The 24,537-nt window shown below is 37.6% G+C and overlaps 1 protein-coding gene across 2 annotated transcripts in view; it reads right to left on the bottom strand.

The window, feature by feature from the left end:
• Positions 1–24,537, bottom strand: part of PCSK5 (proprotein convertase subtilisin/kexin type 5) — a 456,955-nt gene that overhangs the window by 81,603 nt on the left and 350,815 nt on the right. For both annotated transcript variants that reach the window (XM_032427639.1, XM_032427640.1), the window contains exons 23-24: positions 19,188–19,394; positions 3,005–3,073 (exon numbers count right to left, since the gene is read on the bottom strand). In XM_032427639.1, coding sequence (XP_032283530.1) covers positions 3,005–3,073; positions 19,188–19,394 — 276 coding nt within the window. The remainder of the gene's footprint in view (positions 1–3,004; positions 3,074–19,187; positions 19,395–24,537) is intronic.

Below are 24,537 nucleotides of genomic sequence, written 5' to 3'. Positions count from 1 at the left end.
TATTGGGTATAAAAAATCTTAATCTATAGTTGCACTAAATATCTGGAAAGGAATAAAAAACTCAGAAAAAAATTCTACCATTTCCAACAATTAATCATTACATGGTGCAGAAAAAAATGTCTCAGAGCAACTGATTTCACTTTTCTGTAACTCTTCTAGAGATTGTCTAGCTCAGGTTCAAAGATGAATTTACATTACTAAAATGGAAGAAAATGGAGCTCTTTCTTTCTAAAGGCAATGTCCCTTCTCACAAGAAGAATCTTGGGAAAATCTATGGTAAATTATTCATATCTTTTAAAATTTATATTTGTATCTTAAAATTAAGAAATTTGATAAACCATGTCCCCTTCAAATCTCCCTTATAGTTCTAATATCTTATGAAAAATTATTTATTTCTGTATCATATGATTTATTTCCCCTTCTTGGCCCATAAACAAAGTTTGAATAGAGGAAACATCATATCCAGATCCCTGGATATCCTGAGCCATGCATCTCCACTTTAAGTTTTGGCAACTCTCAAATTCAGTTCAACAAACATTATACATGATAAATTTATTGTACATTTATTATATCCTAGGCCTGCTGCTAATTCTTTTGGTAGCACAGTGTATAAGTCATAGAGCTTATTCTAAGTAGTTTAGTGTCCAGGCAGAAAGATATGTATGCACCAAATATTACACAGATCAGCTGTAAAAAGTATTATTGCTGGCCTACAACAAGGGGAAGCAAGAAAAGAGATTTAACTCAAGTGCAAAGATCAACAAAGACCCAAGAAATAAAGTGATAATTGAGTTCAGCCAGGGCAACATAAAAATACACAAGGTCCAACGTGTAGAGACTTTATAAAATAAGAGAAACTTTCTAATTTAAAATGAGAATTTAGCAGCATTTAGAATGTTCTAGTCACTCTCCTGTGATCCCACTGAACATTGCACCTCTCTCTATTCTTGCAGGTTGCCTTGTAAAGATTTAGTTTCAGGTATGTTACTTGTAACAGCCAGAGAGGGCCTTATAGTGGGATCACAACCATATCAACTCTGAATTCCCAGTGCCCCAGTGAGCACTCAACACATTGTAGACCATTAAATTTTCTTAAATGAGTAAATGAACTAAATATTTCAGTAGCACTTTGCAGAGTGAATCAAACTTTCTAATTTAGCTCTTTTGCAAGTTGATTCTTTTGGATTTTGAGTCCCCAAATGGCCTATGTCTGATATGGATTTTATTTCCAGTGGCTACACTTGGTCTCCTCTGTAGCTAGATCAGCTAAGGGAAGGGTGGGCACAATGTAGATACCTATTGATCATGGTTGTCACTGTTTCCAGGTTTTGGGATTTTCCAGACAGGCAGGCACACACACAAACACTCACACACACACACACACACACACACACACACACACACAATCACACCCCTCTCTGTGATACACAAAGATGCTAACATGGTCACACAACATACAATAATAGCAAAGGTGCAAAAGGAGACCACAAAAATTAGCTGGAATATGAAATCTAATGGGCAAATATAGTTTGAAATAGGCAAAATGTGAAATCAAGATAGTCAGGACATTTATTCTTGCTCTCTGCAAGAACACCTCCTGTCACTTCAGAAGATACACTGGAATTTGCTTATATTTTCAATTTTAGTACTTTTATTACTTCTATTTAGGTCTATTTTTGTTTCCCAGAAAATTAGCATTTTACCCTTAAATCTCTTACTCTAAATGTTAACCCCTTCCTAAGTGTGATTTCATTATTAGATTTTATTTTCCAGTATATATGCCCTATTTCATAGTGGAAAGTAATGGGAGAATGGTATTCAGGTTCCTAAAACCTCTGTTTTGTAGTTATAGATATTATAGAAAATACATCATTTCCATTTAGGGCAGAGAGAATCCATTACAGCCATCAGATAAATTATAATTCATGTATAATATTTAAGAATTCAAGGAAATCCATTAGGTGAAGCCAATAAAAAGTCTACTTAATCCTGGCACAGCCTGACCCCTTGCAACCTCATGAGTGTTTGATGAAGCCTTGGCTTTACCAGGCAGCTTATTAGAAATGTAATTCTCAGGCCCTACCCAGACCTATGAATCAGAATTTGCATTTTAACAAATCCCCCATGGGATTTGTGTGCACATTAAAGTTTTAGAAGGAGGAGTTAACCAATCATAGAGAAACTTCATGAATAGAAATTACTCCATCAATCTTTAATTTAGGTTGGGGTTCCTTCCAAAGATCTACAGACCCAAACGTTAATTATTTTCAATATCTTGACTAAATTTACATTAAGATACATTCCTGGAATTTGGTGTCCTCCTATATTTCATTTTACATCCAATCCAATGGTTCTGTGTGGTACACACTGTCTGTCTCCTCCTCTCCACAGGAAAACCAGGCATGCATGGGGAGAAAGGGGTCAGTGATTTGAATTAGAGAATTAGATGGAAGACTGACAAGGACTATTCATTGTATGGTGGGGATTTCAACTCAGTCACCACATTGCTTTCTTCTCAAAGGGTTGTCTTAGGCTTCAACCAATGGAGTCATTTCTGCAAAGGAAAATCCCTAAACTTGGGGGTTTGTGAATCACATGCCAAAGGAGTTAGATTAATTAGGCATTTCTTTGCTTGAGTTTCTTTCTCCCACCAATGGTTCATCTCTTTATTTGTGACCTTGAGAAGCCAAGGAGAGGCCACATCCTATGCAACTGGAAACCTGGTTGCTGAAGGGATCCCCTGCCAGATTGCTAACAACCAGAGGAAAAGATGCCTGTCCTTTCCTAAACTTGGGTTTCATGAAGATGAGTGACCCCTCCTTTGCCTCAAAAGGGAGCATCTCTCACCATGACCCTGTTTTCATGGGAGTGAGCCTACTTAATAGGTATGGATGGTGACACTGTTATAACAATGACAACATTCCTGCTGAAACAATTAAGAGACGTGGGAAAAAAGAAAACAAAGCTAGGTCAACTCTTTAAGGAGCAAAGAAAAGTGGCATACCCAAGCTGCACCCCAGACATCCTGCTTCACAAGGCACGCACTCTTCATAGTCTGGGTCTTGAACTTCACCTATACAAGAAGAGTGAGAAACACAATTCATTTTCGCTGAGTGGAGACATATTCATCGCTATGAAAATATGTTGGTGTGGAGCTTATTTTCTGCCCTTCCCCTTTTCTCAGAGACAACAAATTTTAATTCTTCTAGCTGTTTCTTTTAGTTTTTTACCTTCAAACCTCTAAATAGCATGGTTATGATGCTACCTCTTGATTTTATTCTCATGCATTATCTGTAGTGGTAAAGACTAGCTTTGTTTCACCACCATTCCAACAAACACAGACATACTTTCCATCCTCCCAAGTGATAAATTTTGCTAGGTTAATATTCAGTATTTATATTGGTATGATTATACTATTATTATTCATATTCTAATGACATTGGGGCTCTTATTCATCTTTTTGTTTTCTCTTGTGCTATTTGTCTGGCTTCTTTATTTTCTCAATATCTGTCCTTAAGTCATCTTCAACTGTACCACAAGTAGAAATCTTCCAGCTATTGCATTAGTATCTTCTTTACTGTCATCCTGAGGATTCCTTTCATCCCTCTCTTCCTTTGATGCCCCATTTTCTGGACCTTATATTTTCTAATTTCTCGTTCTATTTTTTGGTGGAACATATCCTTTACAAGTAATTTTCCCAATAAAGGATGCATGGGAGGTAAAGTTTTGGAAAACTTGCATGATTGAAAATACTCTTTTTTTTTTCTACCCTCACACATGACTCATGGCTTGACTGAATTTAGGATTGAAAAGAGAAATAATTTCTTTTCCCAAAAGTTTGAAGTTTTGGTTCCATTTTTATGTTTCAGTTTCCAGTATTGTTGAGAAGTTCAATGTCATTGTGATAACCAGTCCTTCTTGTATGACCTGTTTTTTTTTTCCCCCACAGGAGTTTTTAAGATTTTCCTTTTGCAGAAAAAAAAATCTATTTTCCAAATTCTTACAATGATATGTCTTGGTATCTGTCTTTTTAAAATCCATTATGCTGGACATGCAGAAGCCTTGTTCAATCTGGAAATTCATGCCTTTCAGTTCTGGGGTAATTTTCTGAGTTATTTCTTTGTTCATGTTCTCTATTCTATTTTTGCTCTTTACTCTTTGAAAAACCTGTATTATTGGAATTCCTGGGTTGACTCTTAATTTTTCTTCCCTCTTCTCCATTTTCTACTTTTTCTTTTGGTTCTACTATCTCAGTGATTTTTAAGTTTTTATCTTTCTACCCCTCTTCTTCATTTCCATCCTTCTATAATTGTTTTTTTTTAATTTTTTGAAATTTAAAAAAAAGATTTTACTTATTTAGTTGAGAGAGAGAAAGAGAATGAGCAGGGGTGGGGCAGAGGGACACACAGAGAAAGAAAAGCAGATTCCCCGCTGAACAGGGAGCCTGATGCTGGGCTTGATCCCAGGACCCGGAGATCATGATCTGAGCTGAAGGCAGATGCTTAACTGACTGAGGCACCCAGGTGCCCCTGTATAATTGTTTTTAAAGATTTATTTATTTGAGACATAGAGAGCCCACACGCATGCACTCACGTGTGTGCATAACTTAGGGGAGGGCAGAGGGAGAGAATCTCAGATTCCCCACTGAGCATGGAGCTCAACGTGAGGCTCAATCTCATGATCCATGAGATCGTGACCTGAGCCGAAACCAAGAGTCTGATGCTTAATCGAGTGAGCCACCCAGGTGTCCCCCCTTTTCTTCTATAATTTTTTAAAAAGTTTCCAAGATCACATTTTTATTTTCTGAATATTCTTTTTTAATGTATTTTTTAAATTATGTGTTTCAGGTATACAGTATAATTTGATATCTTATATACGCAAAGTGATCACCCCCCAAAATCCAGTTATCATCCATCATCCTATGATTGGCCCCCTTCAGCTCTTTCTCCCAACCCCACACCCCCTTCTCTCTGGTAACCACCAGTCTGTTCTCTGTACCTATGAGTTTGTTTGTTTTGTTTCTTAGATTCTACATATGAGTGAAATTATATGTATTTGTCTTCTGATTTATTCCACTAGCATAATACCCATATTGTAAATGGCAAATTTTATTCTTTTTTTAATGGATCAACTTTATCCATTCATCCATTGGTGAACATTTAGCTTGTTTCAGTTTTTTGGCTATTGTAAATAATGCCGTAATGAACACAGGGATGTGTATATCTTTTCAAATTAGTGTTTTCATATTTTTTGGATAAAAACCCAGTAGTGGAGTAACTGGATCATATGGTAGTTTTATTCTTAATTTTTTGAGGAATACCCATATGTTTTCCATTGTGACTACATCAATTTACATTCTCACTAACAGCGTACGAGCGTTCCCTTTTCTCTGCATTCTCTCCAACACTTATGATTTCTTGTCTTTTTGATAATAGCCATTCTAATAGGTATGAGGTGATATCTCATTGTGGTTTTGATTTGTGTTTCCCTAAACATCAGTGATCTTGAACATCTTTTCATGTACCCATTGGCTACCTGTTTGTCTTCTTTGGACAAGAGTCTCCCCAGACCTTCTGCCCATTTTTTAATTGGGTTGTTTGTTCTTTGTTCTTGAGTTGTATTAGTTATTTATATATTTTGAATATTAACCCTTCATTGGCTGTGTATGATTTGCAAATATCTTCTCCCATTCCGTAGATGGGCTTTTTGTCTTGATGATGGTTTCCTTTGCTGTGCAAAACATTTTTAGTTTGATGTAGTCCCATTTACTTATTTTTGTTTTTTGTTTCCCTTGCCTTTGGAGTGTGACTCACAAAACCATTTTTAAGACTGATATCAAAGAGCTGACTACTTACATCTTCTTCTAGGAGTGTTATGGTTTCAGGTCTTACATTCAAGACTTTAATCCAGTTAATTTTTGTGTATGGTGTAATAAAGTGGTCCACATTCATTCTTTTGCATGTAGCTCACCGGTTCTCCCGGCACCATTTATTGAAAAAGACTATCCATTTTCCATTGTATGTTCTTGGCTCTTTTGTCATAAATCAATTGTCCATATATGCGTGGGTCTATTTCTGGGCTCTCAGTTCTGTTTTATCAACCTATCTGTCTATTTTTTTTGGTGTGTCAGTACCATACTGTTTTGGTTACTATAGTTTTGTAATATAGTTTGAAATAAGGGAATATGATACCTCCAGCTTTGTTCTTTCTCAAGATAGCTCTAGCTATATAGTATCTTTTGTGGTACCATGTAAGTTTTAGAATTATTTGTTCCAGTTCTGTGAAATATGTCATTGAAATTTTGATAGGAATTATATTTAATTTATAGATCGCTTTGGGTAGTATGGACATTTTAACAGTATTGATTCTTCCAATTCATGAGCACAGAGTATCTTTTCATTTACTTATGTCTTCAGTTTATTTCATCAGAGTCTTAATAGTTTTCAGTGTACAAGTCTTTTACTTCCTTGGTTAGATTTTTTTCCTGGGCATTTGATTCTGATTGATGCAACTAAGTGCATTTAAGTTAACTAAGTGCAATTAAGTTTTCTTAATTTCTTTTACTGATAGTTTGTTGTTAGTGTATAGAATGCCACAGATTTCTGTGTATTGATTTTGTATCCTACAACTTTACTGAATTCATTTATTCTATCAGTTTTATTTATTGAGTTTTTAGGGTTTTCTATATATAGTATCATGTGGTCTGCAAATAGTGACAGTTTTAGTTCTTCATTTTTTAAAATTTAATTTAATTTTATTATGTTATGTTAGTCACCATACAGTACTTCATTAGTTTTTGATGTAGTGGTCCATGATTCATTGTTTTCATATAGCACCCAGTACTCCATGCAATACGTGCCATCCATAATACCCATCACCGGGCTCACCCATTCCCCCCACCCCTTTCCCTCTAAAACCCTCAGTTTGCTTCTCAGAATCCATAGTCTCTCATGGTTTCTCTCCCCCTCCGATTCCCCCCCTTCATTTTTCCCTTTCTTCTCCTAATGTTCTCCATGCTATTCCTTATGTTCCACAAATAAGTGAAACCATATGATAATTGATTTTCTCTGCTTGACTTATTTCACTTAGCATAATCTCCTCCAGTCCCATCCATGTTGATGTAAAAGTTGGGTATTCATCCTTTCTGATGGCTGAGTAATATTCCGTTGTATATATGAATCACGTCTTCTTTATCCATTCGTCTGTTGAAGGGTATCTTGGCTCTTTCCACAGTTTGGCTATTGCGGACATTGCTGCTATGAACATTGGGGTGCATATGGCCCTTCTTTTCACTATATCTGTGTCTTTGGGGTAAATACCCAGTGGTGCAATTGCTGGGTCATAGGGTAGCTCTATTTTTAATTTTTTGAGGCACCTCCACACTGTTTTCCAAAGTGGCTGTACCAACTTGCATTCCCACCAACAGTGTAAGAGGGTTCCCCTTTCTCCACAACCTCTCCAACATTTGTTGTTTCTTGCCTTGTCAATTTTTGCCATTCTAACTGGTATAAGGTGATATCTCACTGTGGTTTTGATTTGAATTTCCCTGATGGCTAATGATGATGAACATTTTTTCATGTGTCTGTTAGCCATTTGTATGTCTTCTTTTGAGAAGTGTCTGTTCATGTCTTCTGCCAATTTTTTGAATTGATTGTTTTTTAGGTGTTGAGTTTGAGAAGTTCTTTATAGATCTTGGATATCAGCTCTTTGTAGTGTCATTTGCAAATATCTTCTCCCATTCTGTGGGTTGCCTCTTTGTTTTGTTGACTGTTTCCTTTGCTGTGCAGAAGCTTTTTATCTTGATGAAGTCCCAAAAGTTCATTTTTGCTTTTCTTTCACTTGCCTTTGGAGATTTATCTTGAAAGAAGTCGCTGTGGCTGATGTCAAAGAGGTTACTGCCTATGTTCTCTTCTAGGGTTTTGATGGATTCCTGTCTCACATTGAGGTCTTTCATCCATTTTGAGTTTATCTTCGTGTATGATGTTAGAGAATGGTTGAGTTTCATTCTTCTGTATATAGCTGTCCAATTTTCCCAGCACCATTTATTGAAGAGACTGTCTTTTTTCCATTGCATATTTTTTCCTGCTTTGTTGAAGATTATTTGACCATAGAGTTGAGGGTCCGTATCTGGGCTCTCTATTCTGTTCCATTGGTCTATATGTCTGTTTCTGTGCCAGTACCATGCTGTCTTGGTGATCACGGCTTTGTAATATAGGTTGAAATCAGGCAGTGTGATGCCCCCAGCTTTGTTTTTCTTTTTCAACATTTCCTTGGCGATTCGGGGTCTTTTCTGATTCCATACAAATTTTAGGATTGTTTGTTCCAGCACTTTGAAAAATGTCATTGGAATTTTGATCGGGATGGCATTGAAGGTATAGATTGCTCTGGGCAACATAGACATTTTAACAATGTTTATTCTTCTGATCCATGAGCATGGAATGTTTTTCCATCTTTTTGTGTCTTCTTCAGTTTCTTTCATGAGTGTTCTGTAGTTCCTAGAGTATAGATCTTTAACCTCTTTGGTTAGGTTTATTCCGAGGTATCTTATGGTTTTTGGTGCTATTGTAAATGAAATCGTTTCTCTAATTTCTCTTTCTACAGTTGCATTGTTAGTGTATAAGAATGCAACTGATTTCTGTGCATTGATTTTGTATCCTGCCACATTACTGAATTGCTGGATGAGTTCTAGTAATTTGGGGGTGGAGTCTTTTGGATTTTCCACATAAAGTATCATGTCATCTGCAAAGAGAGAGAGTTTGACTTCTTCTTTGCCAGTTTGAATACCTTTCATTTCCTTTTGTTGTCTGATTGCTGTTGCTAGGACTTCTAGTACTATGTTGAACAATAGTGGCGAGAGTGGGCATCCTTGATGTGTTCCTGATCATAAGGGAAAGGCTTTCAGCTTTTCCCCATTGAGGATGATATTCATTGTGGGTTTTTCATAGATGGATTTTATGAAATTGAGGAATGTTCCCTCTATCCCTATACTCTGAAGAGTTTTAATCAGGAAAGGATGCTGTATTTTGTCAAATGCTTTTTCTGCATCAATTGAGAGGACCATGTAGTTCTTCTCTCTCCTCTTATCAATGTGTTCTATCACATTCATTGATTTGCCAATGTTGAACCACCCTTGCATCTGGGGATAAATCCCACTTGGTCGTGGTGGATGATCCTTTTAACATATTGTTGGATCCTATTAGCTAGGATTTTGTTGAGAATTTTGGAATCCATATTCATCAGGGATATCAGTCTGAAATTCTCCTTTTTGATGGGGTCTTTGCCTGGTTTGGGGATTAAGGTAATGCTGGCCTCATAGAATGAGTCTGGAAACTTTCCTTCTGTTTCTATTTTTTGAAACAGCTTCAGGAGAATAGGTATTATTTCTCCTCTGAATGTTTGTTGAATTCCCCAGGGAATCCATCAGGCACTGGACTCTTGTTTTTTGGGAGGTTTTTTGATCACTGCTTCAATCTTGTTACTGGTTATTGGCCTATTCGGGTTGTCAATTTCTTCCTGTTTCAGTCTTGGTAGTTTATAGGTTTCCAGGAAGGCATCCATTTCTTCCAGGTTGCTTAATTTATTGGCATATTGTTGTTGATAATAATGTCTAATAATTGTTTCTATTTCCTTGGTGTTAGTCGTGATCTCTCCCCTTCCATTCATACTTTTATTAATTTGGGTCCTTTCTCTTTTCTTTTGGATAAGTCTGGCCAGTGGTTTATCGATCTTATTAATTCTTTCAAAAAACCAGCTTCTAGTTTCGTTGATCTGGTCTACTGTGTTTCTGGTTTCTAATTCATTGATCTCTGCTCTAATCTTAATTATTTCTCTTCTAATGCATGGTTTAGGCATTGTTTGTTGCTTTTTCTCTAGTTCTTTAAGGTGTAAAGTTAGTTGGTGAATTTGGGATTTTTCTATTTTTTTTTTTTGAGTGAGGCTTGGATGGCTATGTATTTCCCCCTTAGGACCGCCTTTGCAGTATCCCATAGGTTTTGGACCGATGTGTCTTCATTCTCATTGGTTTCCATGAATTGTTTTAAGTTCTTCTTTGATTTCCTGGTTGACCCAAACATTCTTGAGCAGAGTGGTCTTTAGCTTCCAACTGTTTGAATTTCTTCCAGATTTTTTCTTGTGATTGAGTTCCAGCTTTAAAGCATTATGGTCTGAGAATATGCAGGGAATAATCTCAATCTTTTGGTATCGGTTGAGAACTGATTTGTGACCCATTATGTGGTCTATTCTGGAGAAAGTTCTTTGTGTGCTCGAGAAGAATGAGTATTCTGTTGTTTTAGGGTGGAATGTTCTGTATATACAGATATATCTATGAGGTCCATCTGGTCCAGTGTGTCATTAAAGCTCTTGTTTCTTTGTTGATTTACTGCTTAGATGATCTGTCTATTGCTGAGAGTGGAGTATTGAGGTCTCCTACAATTACTGTATTATTATCAATATGACTCTTTATTTTGGTTAATAGTTGGCTTATGTAGTTGGCTGCTCCCATGTTGGGGGCTTAGATATTTACAATTGTTAGATCTTCTTGTTGGATAGACCCTTTTAGAATAATATAGTGTCCTTCTGTTTCTCTAACTACAGTCTTTAGCTTAAAATCTAATTTGTCTGATATAAGAATTGCTACCCCAGCTTTCTTTTGAGGTCTGTTGGCAAGGAAGATGGATCTCCATCCCTTCACTTTCAGTCTGGATGTATCTTTAGGTTCAAAATGAGCCTCTTGTAGACAACATATGGATGGGTCCTGTCTTTTTATCCAATCTGCAACCCTGTGCCATTTTATGGGGGCATTTAGGCCATTCATGTTGAGCGTGATAATTGAAAGCTATAAATTTATGATCATCATGTTGCCTGTGGAGTCCTTGTTTCTATAGATTGTCTCTGTAAATTTCTGTTCTATATCACTCTTGGGGTCTTTCTCCTCTTATAGAACACGGCCCTCCCGCCCTTAATATTTCTTGCAGGGCCAGCTTAGTGGTCACATATTCTTTCAGTTTCTGCCGGTCTTGGAAGCTCTGCATCTCTCCATCCATTCTAAATGACAGCCTTGCTGGATAAGGTATTCTTGGCTGCATGTTCTTCTCATTTAGTAACCTGAATATGTCTTGCCAGCACTGTCTGGCTTACCATGTCTCTGTGGATAGGTCTGACGTTATTCTGATGTTCCTCCCCCTGCATGTAAGGAATCTCTTCCCCCTAACTGCCGTTAAGATGGTTTCCTTGGTTCTAAGATTTGCAAGTTTTACTATTACATGCCGGGGCGTTGGTCTGTTTTCCTTGATCTTTGGAGGGGCCTTATCTGCCTCTAGGACACGAATGTTTGTTTCATTCCCCAGATTAGGGAAGTTCTCAGCTACGATTTGCTCAAATATATCTTCTAGTCCTCTCTCTCTCTCCACCCCCTCAGGGATCCCAATAATTCTGACATTGGAACATTTCATGGCGTCACTTATGTCTCTAATTCTGCTTTCATGGGTTTTGAGCTGTTTTTCCCAAGCCTCCTCTTTTTCCTTCTTTTCTATCAGTCTTCTAGATCACTAATTCATTCTTCTGCCTCATTTACCCTAGCCGTTAGAGTATCTAGATTAGATTGGATCTCATTGATAGCATTTTTAAATTCTGCCAGTTCAGCTTTCATTTCTGCTCTTAAGAGACTCTATGTTGCCATTAATCGATTTCTCCATTCTAGCTATTGTCTTCATAACTGTTACCCTGGAGTCCAGTTCCGACATCTTGGTTATATCTGAATCCATTTGTAAATCTGTGGCATAAGTCATAAACTCTGAGTCTTTCCTATTTTGGGAGTTCCTCCTCCTAGTCATTCTGTTGACGGGTGGTTGAGGGAATGTACAGAGTCCAAATTATTGACCACAACCCAAACAAGATGCACCTGTTTTATAGGGACCTTAGGGTTGCTGGCCTCTTGTTCTCCCAGCCTGTCTTCTGGGGGAGGGGCCTGCATTGCTGTTACTCAGGCAACCCTGTTTGGGCAGAGTTGCCCTGCCCCTTTGGATATGTGCCCATGGAATCATGGCTCCCCACTTTATAACCAACCACCTGTGATATTCTCTTTGTAGAGATCCAGATATATCTTCTTACATCTCTGGCTGATTTCGTGGGTGTTCAGAGTGGTCTGGTAGATATCCAGCTCAATTCCAGGGACCGGTTGGAATAGGGTCCCCTACTCCTCTGCCATCTTTTCCCAACTCCATATAAAACATTTAGATTGGTTGAAATCCAAAACACTTGATAACACAAATTGCTGGCAAGGATATGAACAGGAATTCTCATTCATTGCTTAGTTATAAAAGGATGTGGGAGGGGCACCTGGGTGGCTCAGTCAGTTAAGTGTTAGACTCTTGATTTCAGCTCAGGTCATGACCTCATGGGTTCGGTGAGGCGGAGCCCTGTGACGGTCTCCATGCTGATTATGGAGCCTGTTTGAGATTCTCTCCCTCCCTCTCCCTCTGCCCCTCTCTCATCCTCTGGTCGTGTCCTCTCACTCTCTCAATCTCTCTCTCCAGAAAGAAGCAAGGAGCTTCCGTGCACCCTCCAGGCACACCACTCTCCCAACACTGCCAGTGTGTTCACCAACCTGGAAACTCCTAGTTCTTTGTTTTTAATTTGGATGCTTTTTATTCCTTTTCCTTGCCTAATTGCCCTAATTGCTAGGACTTCTTATACTATGTTGAAAAACAGTGGCAAGAGTGGGCATCCTTGTCTTTTTCCTGATCTTAGAGGAAAAGCTTTTAGCTTTTCACTGTTGAGTATGATGTTAGTTGTGGGTTTGTTATATATGGCCTTTATTATTTTTGTTATGTTTATTATACCCACTTTGTTGAGAGTTTTTATCATAAATGTATGTTGAATTTTATTGAATGTTTTTCCTGCATCTATTGAGATGATCATATGTTTTTATTGTTTATAAAAATGAAATTTGTTCTCCTTTTTGTAGTTTCTTTAGGTGTAAATTTTTTTTAATTACTGATTTAATCTCCTTACTAGTAATTGGTCTATTCAGATTTTCTATTTCTTCCTGATTTAGTCTTGGAAATTGTGTGTTCCTAGAAATTTATCCATTTATTCTAGGTTGTCCAATTTGTTGGTGTATAATTTCTTAGTCTCTTAGATCCTTTGTATTTTTATGTTATCAATTGTAACTTCTGGTTCATTTCTGATTTTATTTATTTGAGCCTCCTGTCTTTTTTTCTTGGTGAATCTAGCTAAAGGTTTGTCAATATTTTATCTTTACAAAGAACCAGCTCTTAATTTTATTGATCTTTTTTTTATTGTCCTTTTAATCTCTATTTCATTTATATTTACTCTGATCTTTATTATATTCTTTTCTTCTACTAACTTTGGCCTTTGTTCTTTTTTTCTGGTTCTTTTAGGTATAAAGTTAAATTATTTATTTGTGATTTTTCTTTTTTCTTGAAATAGGCCTGTATTCCCATGTACTTTCCCCTTAGAACAACTTTTGCTCTATCCCATAGATCTTGGTATGTCATATTTGTATTTTTGTTTGTCTCTAGTTTATTTTTATTTATTTTTAATTTTTTTAATTATAATTTCTTTTTATTATGTTATGTTAGTCACCATACAGTACATCACTAGTTTTTTTTTTTTTGTGTGTGTGTGTGTGTGTTTTATTTATCCTTTGGTTTCTTTGATGACCCTTTGGTAGTTCAGTAGCATGGTGTTTAATCTCCATGTTTTTCTGATTACTCCAGTTTTATTATTGTAATTTATTTCTAGTTTCATACCATTGTGGTCAAAGAAGATGCTTGATATGATTTCAGTCTTCTTGAACTTACTGAGACTTGTTTTGTGGCCTAACATATGATCTATCCTAGAAAATGTTCCATGTGTATTTGAGAAGAATGTGTATTTTGCTGCTTTTGAATATATATATCTATTAAGTCCATCTGGTATAATGTGTTGTTTAAGGCTGATATTTCCTTATTGATTTCTGTAAGGATGATCTATCCATCGATATAAGTGGGGGTGTTAAAGTCTTCTACCATTATTGTATTGCTTTCAATTTCTCCCTTTAGATCTGCTAATATCTGCTTGATAGTTTTGGTGCTTCTATGTTGTGCATATATATTTATAAATATTATATCTTTTAGCCATATTCATCTCTTTATCATTATATAGTGCCTTTCTTTACCATTTTTTATAGTCTTTGTTTTTTTTTATTTTATTATGTTAATCACCATACATTACATCATGAGTTTTTTATGTAGTGTTCCATGATTCATTGTTTGCGTATAACATCCAGTGCTCCATTCAATACATGCCCTCTTTAATACCCATCACCAGGCTAACACATCACCCTACACCCCTCCCTTCTAGAACCCTCAGTTTCTCAGAGTCCATAGTCTCTCATGGTTCGTCTCCCCCTCCAATTTCCCCCTCTTCATTTTTCCCTTCCTACTATCTTCTTTTTTTTAATATATAATGTATTATTTGTTTCAGAGGTACAGGTCTGTGATTCAACAGTCTTACACAATTCACAGTGCTCTCCATAGCACATACCCTCCCCAATGTCTATCACCCAGCAACCCCATGCCTCCCACCCCCCACCTCTCCAGCAACCCTCAGTTTGTTTCCTGAGATTAAGAATTCCTCATATCAGTGAGATCATATGATACATATCTTTCTCTGATTGACTTATTTCGCTCAGCATAATACCTTCCAGCTCCATCCATGTCATTGCAAATGGCAAGATTTCATTCCTTTTGATGGCTGCATAATATTCCATTGTATATATATACAACATCTTCTTTATCCATTCATCTGTCGATGGACATCTTGGCTCTTTCCATAGTTTGGCTATTGTGGACATTGCTACTATAAACATCGGGGTGCCCATACCCCTTCGGATCACTACATTTGTATCTTTGGGGTAAATACCCAGTAGTGCAATTGCTAGGTCGTATAGTAGCTCTATTTTCATTTTTTTGAGGAACCTCCATATTGTTTTCCAGAGTGGCTGCACCAGCTTGCATTCCCACCAATAGTGTAGGAGGGTTCCCCTTTCTCCGCATCCCCGTCAACATCTGTCATTTCCTGACTTGTTAATTTTAGCCATTCTGACTGGTATGAGATGGTATCTCATTGAGGTTTTGATTTGGATGTCCCTGATGCTGAGCAATGTTAAGCACTTTTTCATGTGTCTGTTGGCCATTTGGATGTCTTCTTTGGAAAAACGTCTGTTCATGTCTTCTGCCCATTTCTTGATTGGATTACTTGTTCTTTGGGTGTTGAGTTTGATAAGTTCTTTATAGATTTTGGATACTAGCCCTTTATCTGATATGTCATTTGCAAATATCTTCTCCCATTCTGTTGGTTGCCTCTTTGTTTTGTTGACTGTTTCTTTTGCTGTACAAAAGCTTTTTATTTTTGATGAAGTCCCAATAGTTCATTTTTGCCCTTGCTTCCCTTGCCTTTGGCGATGTTTCTAGGAAGAAGTTGCTGCGGCTGAGGTCGAAGAGGTTGCTGCCTGTGTTCTCCTTTAGGATTTTGATGGACTCCTGTCTCACATTTAGGTCTTTCAACCATTTTGAGTCTATTTTTGTGTGTGGTGTAAGGAAATGGTCCAGTTTCATTCTTCTGCATGTGGCTGTCCAATTTTCCCAACACCATTTGTTGAAGAGACTGTCTTTTTTCCATTGGACATTCTTTCCTGCTTTGTGGAAGATTAGTTGACCATAGAGTTGAAGGTCCATTTCTGGGCTCTCTATTCTGTTCCATTGATCTATGTGTCTGTTTTTGTGCCAGTACCATACTGTCTTGATGATGACAGCTTTGTAATAGAGCTTGAACTCCGGAATTGTGATGCCACCAGCTTTGCTTTTCTTTTTCAACATTCCTCTGGCTATTTGGGGTCTTTTCTGGTTCCATAGGATTATTTGTTCCATTTCTTTGAAAAAAGTTGATGGTATTTTGATAGAGATTGCATTGAATGTGTACATTGCTCTAGGTAGCATTGACATCTTCACAATATTTGTTCTTCCAATCCATGAGCATGGAACGTTTTTTCATTTCTTTGTGTCTTCCTCAATTTTTTTCATGAGTATTTTATAGTTTTCTGAGTACAGATTCTTTGCCTCTTTGGTTAGATTTATTCCTAGGTATCTTATGGTTTTGGGTGCAATTGTCAATGGGATTGACTCCTTAATTTCTCTTTCTTCTGTCTTGGGTTGCAAGGTTGGTTCAACATCCGCAAATCAATCAATGTGATACAATACATTAATAAAAGAAAGAACAAGAACCGTATGATCCTCTCAATAGGTGCACAAAAAGCATTTGATAAAATACAGCATCCCTTCTTGATCAAAACTCTTCAGAGTATAGGGATAGAGGGTACATACCTCAATATCATAAAAACCATTTATGAAAAACCCACAGTGAATATCATTCTCAATGGGGAAAAACAGAGCTTCCCCCCTAAGGTCAGGAACAAGGCAGGGATGTCCACTATCACCACTGCTATTCAACATAGTACTAGAAGTCCTAGCCTCAGCAGTCAGACAACAGAAAGAAATAAAATCGGCAAAGAAGAAGTCAAACTCTCACTCTTTGCAGATGATATGATACTTTATGTGGAAAACCCAAAATATTCCACCCCAAAACTGCTAGAACTCATACAGGAATTCAGTAAAGTGGTAGGATATAAAATCAATTCACAGAAATCAGTGGTATTCCTATCCACTATTGTCTTTGTTTTAAAGTTTATTTTGTATGATATGAGTATAGCTACACCTGCTTTCTTTTCATTTCCATTTGCATGAAATTTTTTTTTGTCCCTTCACATTCAGTCTGTGTGTGTCCTTATTTCTGAAGTGAGTCTCTTATAGACAGCATATAGATTTTTTTTAATCCATTCAGCTACTCCGTCTTTTGAATGGTGAATTTAGTCCATTTACATATAAAGTAATTATTGATAAGTATGTACTTATTGTCATTTTGATAATTGTTTCCTGGCTTTTTTTGAAGTTCCTTTCTGTTCCTTTTCTCTCTGTCTTCCCTTGTGGTTTGATGGCTTTCTTTAGTGTTATGTTTAGATTCCTTCCTCATTTTCTTTTGTATATTTACTATAAGTTTTTTTTCTTTGTGGTTACCATGAGGTTCACATATAATATCCCATGTATATAAGAGGTTTTTTTAAGTTGATAACAACTTAATTTTGAACACATTCCAAAGCTCCTCATTCTATAATTTTGATGACACATATTACATCTTTTAATTTTATGCATCCTTAATTATTTTAATTTTAATTAATTTTACTATTTTTGTCTTTTGACCTTAGCCTTGCTTTGTAAGTGATAGATTCACTACCTTTACTATATATTTACCTTTTCCAGCAAGATTAATACTTTCATATCTTTTCACATTATTAGTGTCTTTTCTTTTCAGTTTAGAGAAATCTCCTTAACATTTTCTCTAAAGCTGTTTTAGTGGTGATCTCCTTTAGCCTTCGCTTATCTGGAAAACTCCTAACCTCTCCTTCATTCTGAATGATAATCTTTGTAAGTAGACAACTCTTGGTTGGAAATTTTTTTGCTTTCAGCACTTTGAATCATGCCACTCCCTTCTGGCCTGGATAGAGTTTCTGCTCAAAAATTTGCTAGTAGGCTTATGAGTTTTTCCTTGTACATTAAATAAATTGTTTTTCTGTACCTCTTTTTAGATTCTCTTTTTATCTTTAACTTTTACCATTTTAATTATATATCTTGGTGTGGTTCTCTTTGGGTTCATCTCATTTGGAATTCTCTGGGATTCCCGGGCCTAGATATCTGTTTCCTCTCCCAGATTCGAGAAGTTTTTAGCCGTTATTTCTTTGGATATTTTTTCTGTGTCTTGATGTGTGTCTCTCTCTTTTTAAAAAAGATTTTATTTATTTTAGAGAGAGAGAGAGAATGCAAGTGAGTGGGGGGGAGAAGCAGAAGGGGAGGGAGAAGGAGAGGGAGAGAGAATCTGAAGCAGACTCCACACTCAGCACAGAGCCTGATGTGGGACTTGATCTCATGGCCAAAACTAAGAGTTGGATGCTTAATGGACTGAGTCACCCAGGTTCCCCTTGATGTGTTTCTTTTATCTTTTGTTGTAGAGGTGCACTTTATCCAGTTCTCAGGTCCATTTTAGAGGAAAATTATTCTGCATGTAGCTATAAAAGTATTGTATCTGTAGAAGGAGATGAGTTCAGAGTCTTTTTACACCTCCACCCTGAATTCCCCTTCTTCTCTCTTTCCATTAATTTAACAGATTGTATCAGTTTGATTGGTACAAATAGAACAAGTTGGACTATATGCCATGCAACTAGCTTTGTCATCAACTGGTAGATTTTATTTATTAAAAAAATGAGTTCTACTTCTGGGAATATGGAATTGGGTATATAAATGAACAGACTCTGTCTTTTAAAATCTGCTTTCCTAAATTTTTTTTTTTTAAGTTTTAAATCCTATACTACATTAGTAAACATAAAGCAGAAAAAGGAATGAGTGTCTTAATTATTCTAGAAACATCTTGGAACTCTTTTTAGCACCAGACCAGGCATAATTCTTATACAGAGCAGAGACAGTCTGTAGCATTCTTACATGGAAAAGAACAAAAACTGTAAGTCCTGTTTTTTAATCTCCCTCTTCCCATGTAAGATAAGGAATTGGGCACTAGCAATAACACATATGATTTGCAGAACACTTAATATTTTCAAGTAGCTTTAGGTAAGCTTTTTCTCATTGCAACAGCTTGGTGCAGTGCTTACCCTTTCACACATGAAGAAAAAAAGGCATAGAGAAATTAGACTGATTTTGCACAGGGTCTCATAACTAGTAATAACTTGTAATTGGGAGGGAGAAAATTGTTGGTCAGGACCTTCAGGTTCTAATTTGATTTTCTCTCCATTTACCCTGCCCACAAACCCTTGATTAATATCAATTTCTCTGTGATTAGCTATATTCCTATGTCTCTGGAATGTGTCTGAAGAGACCCAGAGAAAGGTGTGTGGAGGAAGAGAGGAGGAGACATCAGTGTCCCCACTGGACATGCAGTCACACAAAGTCATCCCAGGTGCCAACATTAAAGCCAGGAGGTCAATTCAAATCTTGGAGCCATCTAGGCATAGCTCCTCATGCTACCTCCTGATATAAGACAGTGGCCCAGAGCAGCCTTACCTTGTCCACACTCCAACTTCTGGCAGGTATGGTTGGTGGGCACTATGAAGTAGCCGCCCATGCATCGGGTACAGATGTGTGCGCTGTGGCAAAGCTCACAGTTGTCTGAGCAGGGCAGGCAGGTGTGCCCCTCGGCAGGGTAGTGGCCTGTTGGGCAGCTCTCCCAACACTCCCCCTGATATAGGAAGCGCTCCTGGCCATGCTTATCTGAACAGATGGAGGGGTAACAAAAAGAAGGAAAATGTGCAAAATTAACTGTGAAGCTAATATAACCTAAGATTATTATTATTTTTTTTAAAGATGTAAGTAAGTATTTTGGCTGCTAGGGGACCAGGAGTATAAGAATGCATTTCATGAAAATTACAATATATACTTATAGTTGAAAAATTTTCATTGTAGGGAATAATTTTTGACTATTTTGTATATTTGAGTGAGTAGGGACTACCATCTGTAATGTCACTGCAAAAGCAGAAACCACACTCTGTGAATAACTAGGAGTCAGAAAGTGTTTAACTTTCCCAAGGGCTCTTTTTGGTATCTGTGAAAGCTCTCAGACTTGGGAGCTATAGAGGTCCTATGAGAATAAACAACCGCTTACTGATAGAGCCATTTTTGTAAGAGTGCAGTCTTTTAGAATGATTTTGAATTCTGTTATCAAAATCACACGCTTGTATTAACTGTCCAAAAATCTGAATTTTTGCATTGTTGTCAACTCCTACGATGACAGCGTATTGAAGTGCTAGACCAAGCACACCTTTTGGACTCCTTAAATGGATTTTTGGAAGTCCTGAGCTTCTGTCAACATTGGAGTCTACTTGGAAAGAATTAGCAGTATGTCTAATATGAGACTATGGGAATATGCTTTTGAGGGGAATAGAAAATTCGAACCAATTATAAGTCACAATGAATGACAAAGGATTATAATCAGTTTATATACACAAAATTAACAAAATATGCCTAGAGGTCTCCTACCCTCACCCTACTGGAGTTTTTGTTTGTGCTGAGTGTATTTAGGGTATCCATATTCTCTGGATCAAGTCTCCCATATGCTCCTGCCTCTGCAGAACAGCTGACCTGTGTTTCCCAGAATAACTGGGGCTAGTGTTCACTCGTGATATACCACATGAAGATCCAGAAGCGTTGATCTTCAAGGTGCAAGGCTGCTGAATCTGTGGATAAAGATATCACTAACCCTGTGTTGCAAGGGCAGAATCTTAATGTCCGTATGAATGATCGAACCACATGAAATTGCCAACATTCAAGTATTTTTGTGGCCAAGTGATCCAACCTGATGTTTTGTCCTTAATTAAATCCCTAGTTCAAATCCAATTTAAAAATCACACCCTTGGATTATGGCCTCTGAAGCTACCTCTTTTCTGTTTGTGATTTTCAACTGGAAGTCTGCTGGTTCTCAGGGGACAAAGCCAATAAAGAGGATTTACCTAGGGTGGTGCAAGAATGTGTCTGCGCTCTCCAAGTTTGAGTTGGATGAACATTATCCTTTAAGGGAAGGAGAGTGTTTGGGAGGATGTAATGTGCATTTGGTGATTCTACAGCTGCAGGTTGATATGGAGCACAAACCCCTGATCTGGTGGAACATGGAATCTCGACACCACAAAAGGGTCAACCTTCCAAGCTCTGTTCTTCTCAGGCACTTTATGAAAACCCTAGCAAACCCCATTTCCACCAAAACTCATTCAGAAAAGATCCTATTTTTCAGAGGGCTGAACTTCTCAGATATAGGTAGGAAGATTTGAGAACAGTGAGAAGCTACTTTCTCCTCCATTCAGCAGTTTCTATCCATGCCCTATACCCTTCCACGACATCACCTCAGGATCCAGGGGCTTGGGACAGCCTGGGATATTTTGAGATCTAAACACATATTTGTTGTATGAATGAATGAGTGGCTAAGTGCATTAATATTTAGCAATATTCCCATTTTTCTAACATATCCAACTGGATCAACAATCTAAAAATAAAATTAACAATGATGGGTTCCGATATCAGAGGAAATGTTCTCCAATCCCATTTGTATTGTTCAGACATGGCTTTATTATTTGAACCACTTTGGGTATTACAATTTGAGTTTAAAAAACAGATTTGGATGGTCTTGGTATTTAAAATACATGGACCCTGTAAAGGAGTTAACTTAGATGCCTTGATCAAGGGCAGCTTTTCCCACAGGTTTGGTCCAGAATTACACCAAGATTGGCTCAAATTTCTAATAGCCTGGGTAATATGGCAGCTCATTTAGCTTTGGCTGGTAATTTGGATACCCCAGTGATTTAAATTATCATGCATAAATTTTTGGCTACTTAACCAGAGTCTCAGAATTTAAATTATTGTGACAATAAATAAGGGAAGCTTGTTCTAGTACCGGAAGGGCTGATATTTTTGTAAGGTGCAAAACCTTTCATGTGATAATATGAGTCAAAGTGCAAGAAACTCTAGAATGGCTTTCATTTATACCTAAGAGCAATTGGCTGTTTCCAGAGCATCTCTTGCAGCTAATTTCATTAGAAGAGAAGGCGGACTCATGTGAAGACAGCATGCCTTCAGGAAGAAAGAAAGGTTGAGGGTGGAAGACATGAAGGGAAAGGATTGCTGGAAATGATGAAAGAAAGGCTGAGGGGCTGCCTGGGTGGGTCAGTTGGTTAAGTGTCTGCCTTCAACTCAGGTCATGACCTGGGGTCCTGGGATTGAGCTCCGCAACGCGCTCCCTGCTCAGCAGGGAGTCTTCTTCTCCCTCCCCTCTGCACCCCCCCCCCCCCCCAGCTCATGCTCTCTCTCTCTCTCAAAGAAATAAATAAAATCTTAAAAAAAATAAAGGCTGAGGGATTCTGAAAGTAAACTTTATAAAGTTTAGCTTCAACATTTTTCTTACTGTAGTTGTTGTGTGATTGGTCAAATTTAGCTTTGGATTCAGTTTTGTAGAGGAAAATCTGGACAAGAACTTAGAGGGAATCTTCACCAACAGGGCTAGAAGTCTGTATTTTCAAAAGGATTCAAACCTAAATCTTAACAAAATTACAGTTAAGCAAAGGTGGGATTTCTGTGAACTGATGGGAGATGCTTATGTGTGTATTTGGCACCCTGTAGTCAGAGGGTTTTCAGCCTTTTATTTTTTTTTAATGATTTTATTTAAGTATTTATTTGAGAGAGGAGCAGGGGCAGGAGCAGAGGGGGAGGGAGGATGGGGAGAGAATATCAAGCAGATTCGGTGCCCAACATGGAGGCTGTCACAGGGCTGAATCCCACAACCCTGAGATCATGACCTGAGTCAAAACCAAGAGTTAGTGGCCCAACAGACTGAGCCACCCAAGCACCCCTCAGTATTAAAGCCTGTTGATATGGAACTGCCTCAGGTCAGGCATCCCTTGTCTTTAGCACTGTTTCATGTACTGGCCATGCTCATATATGCACTAGGGGCATTGTGCTCCTAATAGGAGGGAACCCTGCTAATCAGAGCTTGCTCAACAATGCCTTCTCTGGCAAGGCTTTTCTGTTCACTAGAGCTGAAAGTGATGTTTCCTCTCTGACTTGTGGTAGGATTCCTTCCTTCCTTTGGTCTTGAATATTTTCTTGTTTTATAATACATGAGCACAAATCCCTGTGAGGCTGTAAAGTCCTTGAAGGCAAGCATCATACAATCATTTCTTGCATTTTCTATGGCAACTGTGTGTAGTAACTTCTACATGTGAACTTTTGTTAAGATATGGAGTAAACATAGACTTTTAAACAAAAAATGGAGAAGAAATGTCAAAGCATCTTTTGTGTGGATTGGTCCAAGTAACTATAAGGATGCTTAGAACATATTAGACATTTGTTCAGTATTCAAGTGAATCCTTAATTTTGGACTATGTATGAAGATTTAGTGTGTTTTAAGTGTGAAAGGGATTTTAGATGCTGTCTTGTCTATGTGCCACCTCCACCCCCATTTTTTTTACAAACAAGGAGAGACTTAAAGAGGTGAAGAGACAGGATTAATATCTTCAGTTCATTAGTCACAAAGGAGGAACTAGAACCCAGGTATCCTGATTGCTCGTACTGATATTCTTTCTACTGAACCATTCATTTATTCAGTTATACTGTGCATGCCGATGCTCTACCAGTGCTCAAAGCTAGTGCTCAGGTAGAAACCATTCACTGCTCTTACAGGACATAGAGTCTTATGGACAAGATAGCTATCAAGTTTGAGGATGACTGTAAAGGGGTAAGCGGAGGCTCCAAGGATGCACATATAGAGAGGTCCCATCCCATACAAGGAAATTGGGGCAGCCCTCATTGAGGAAATGATGTTGAAACTGAGACCTAAAAATAAATAGAGGTCAGGCAGATAAGTGAGGAACATTTCCAGTGAAGTCTTTGAACAGCTAGAGAAATTCATATGCCCACAGGAGTAAGTAGGTACGAACAATAATAGTGGTAGTAGTAGTAGTAGTAGTAAGGGTAGTATTTAATATCTATTGAGTACTTCTTATGTGCCCAGCCCTGTTTAAGTGCTTTGTTATTTTATCTCATTTAACCTCATTTCATTGTCATAATCTTAAAAGTAGAAAACCATTATCACCATCCTTTAGATGAGGAAGGAAACAGAAACGAGCAGGCTACAGAGAAAAATTGATATAGATCTACTTTGTTTACATAAGAAACACAAAGAAATTATTTTAATTTACACAAAGAAATGTGTTATCTCCCATTTTCCTGCAAATGCATGATACTCTCAATTTGTTCTTCATTTTTCTTGGTTATATTACAAGGAAGAATAAAGATAAATAATTCTCTTCCACCAGAAAAAAACCATGTAAGCACGATGGCGGTGGTAACTGATGGCCTTGGGATCAGTGAGACAATAGGGAGTGGTGGGGACTGTGGAGAAACAGAGAGCAGCCTCCTCTGATCTCTAGTCAACCATTTGGGGAATGTCGGCCAAGTGGTGCCCAGTGTTGTGCTCCAAGTGTTCCAAAGAAACCAAACCAAGCCAAAACAAAAACAAACAAACAAAAAAACCAAACCACCAAGGTTTTTCTTTGAAATTTCCCAATTTTAAAATTTGGCTGAAATGTTAAAAGGTCAAGTAAAATATGAATCTGGCCCACATGAGGTCAAAGTGGGGAACAGACATATGAGGGGAAGTTGGAAAGGACTCAAGGGTCAAACTGCAGAGGACCTTTGAGATCATGGAATATAATCCAACGACAGCAGAAACTTGAACTGTTAAAGCTGAGACAAAAAGTAATATTTTTGTGTTGAAACAATTCCTTTGCTCCTACAGTAGGGCTCTGACAACTTCTAAATGGCATAGCTCAGGGCTGAGGAGACCTTGACACAGCCTCTCTTTCAATATTTC

The sequence above is a fragment of the Phoca vitulina genome, unplaced genomic scaffold (genome assembly GCF_004348235.1).
Source record: "Phoca vitulina isolate PV1807 unplaced genomic scaffold, GSC_HSeal_1.0 scaffold37, whole genome shotgun sequence".
Classification (NCBI taxonomy): Eukaryota; Metazoa; Chordata; class Mammalia; order Carnivora; family Phocidae; genus Phoca; species Phoca vitulina.
The sequence above is the reverse complement of the archived record's forward strand: the minus strand, read 5'-3'. Positions and strand labels throughout refer to the sequence as shown.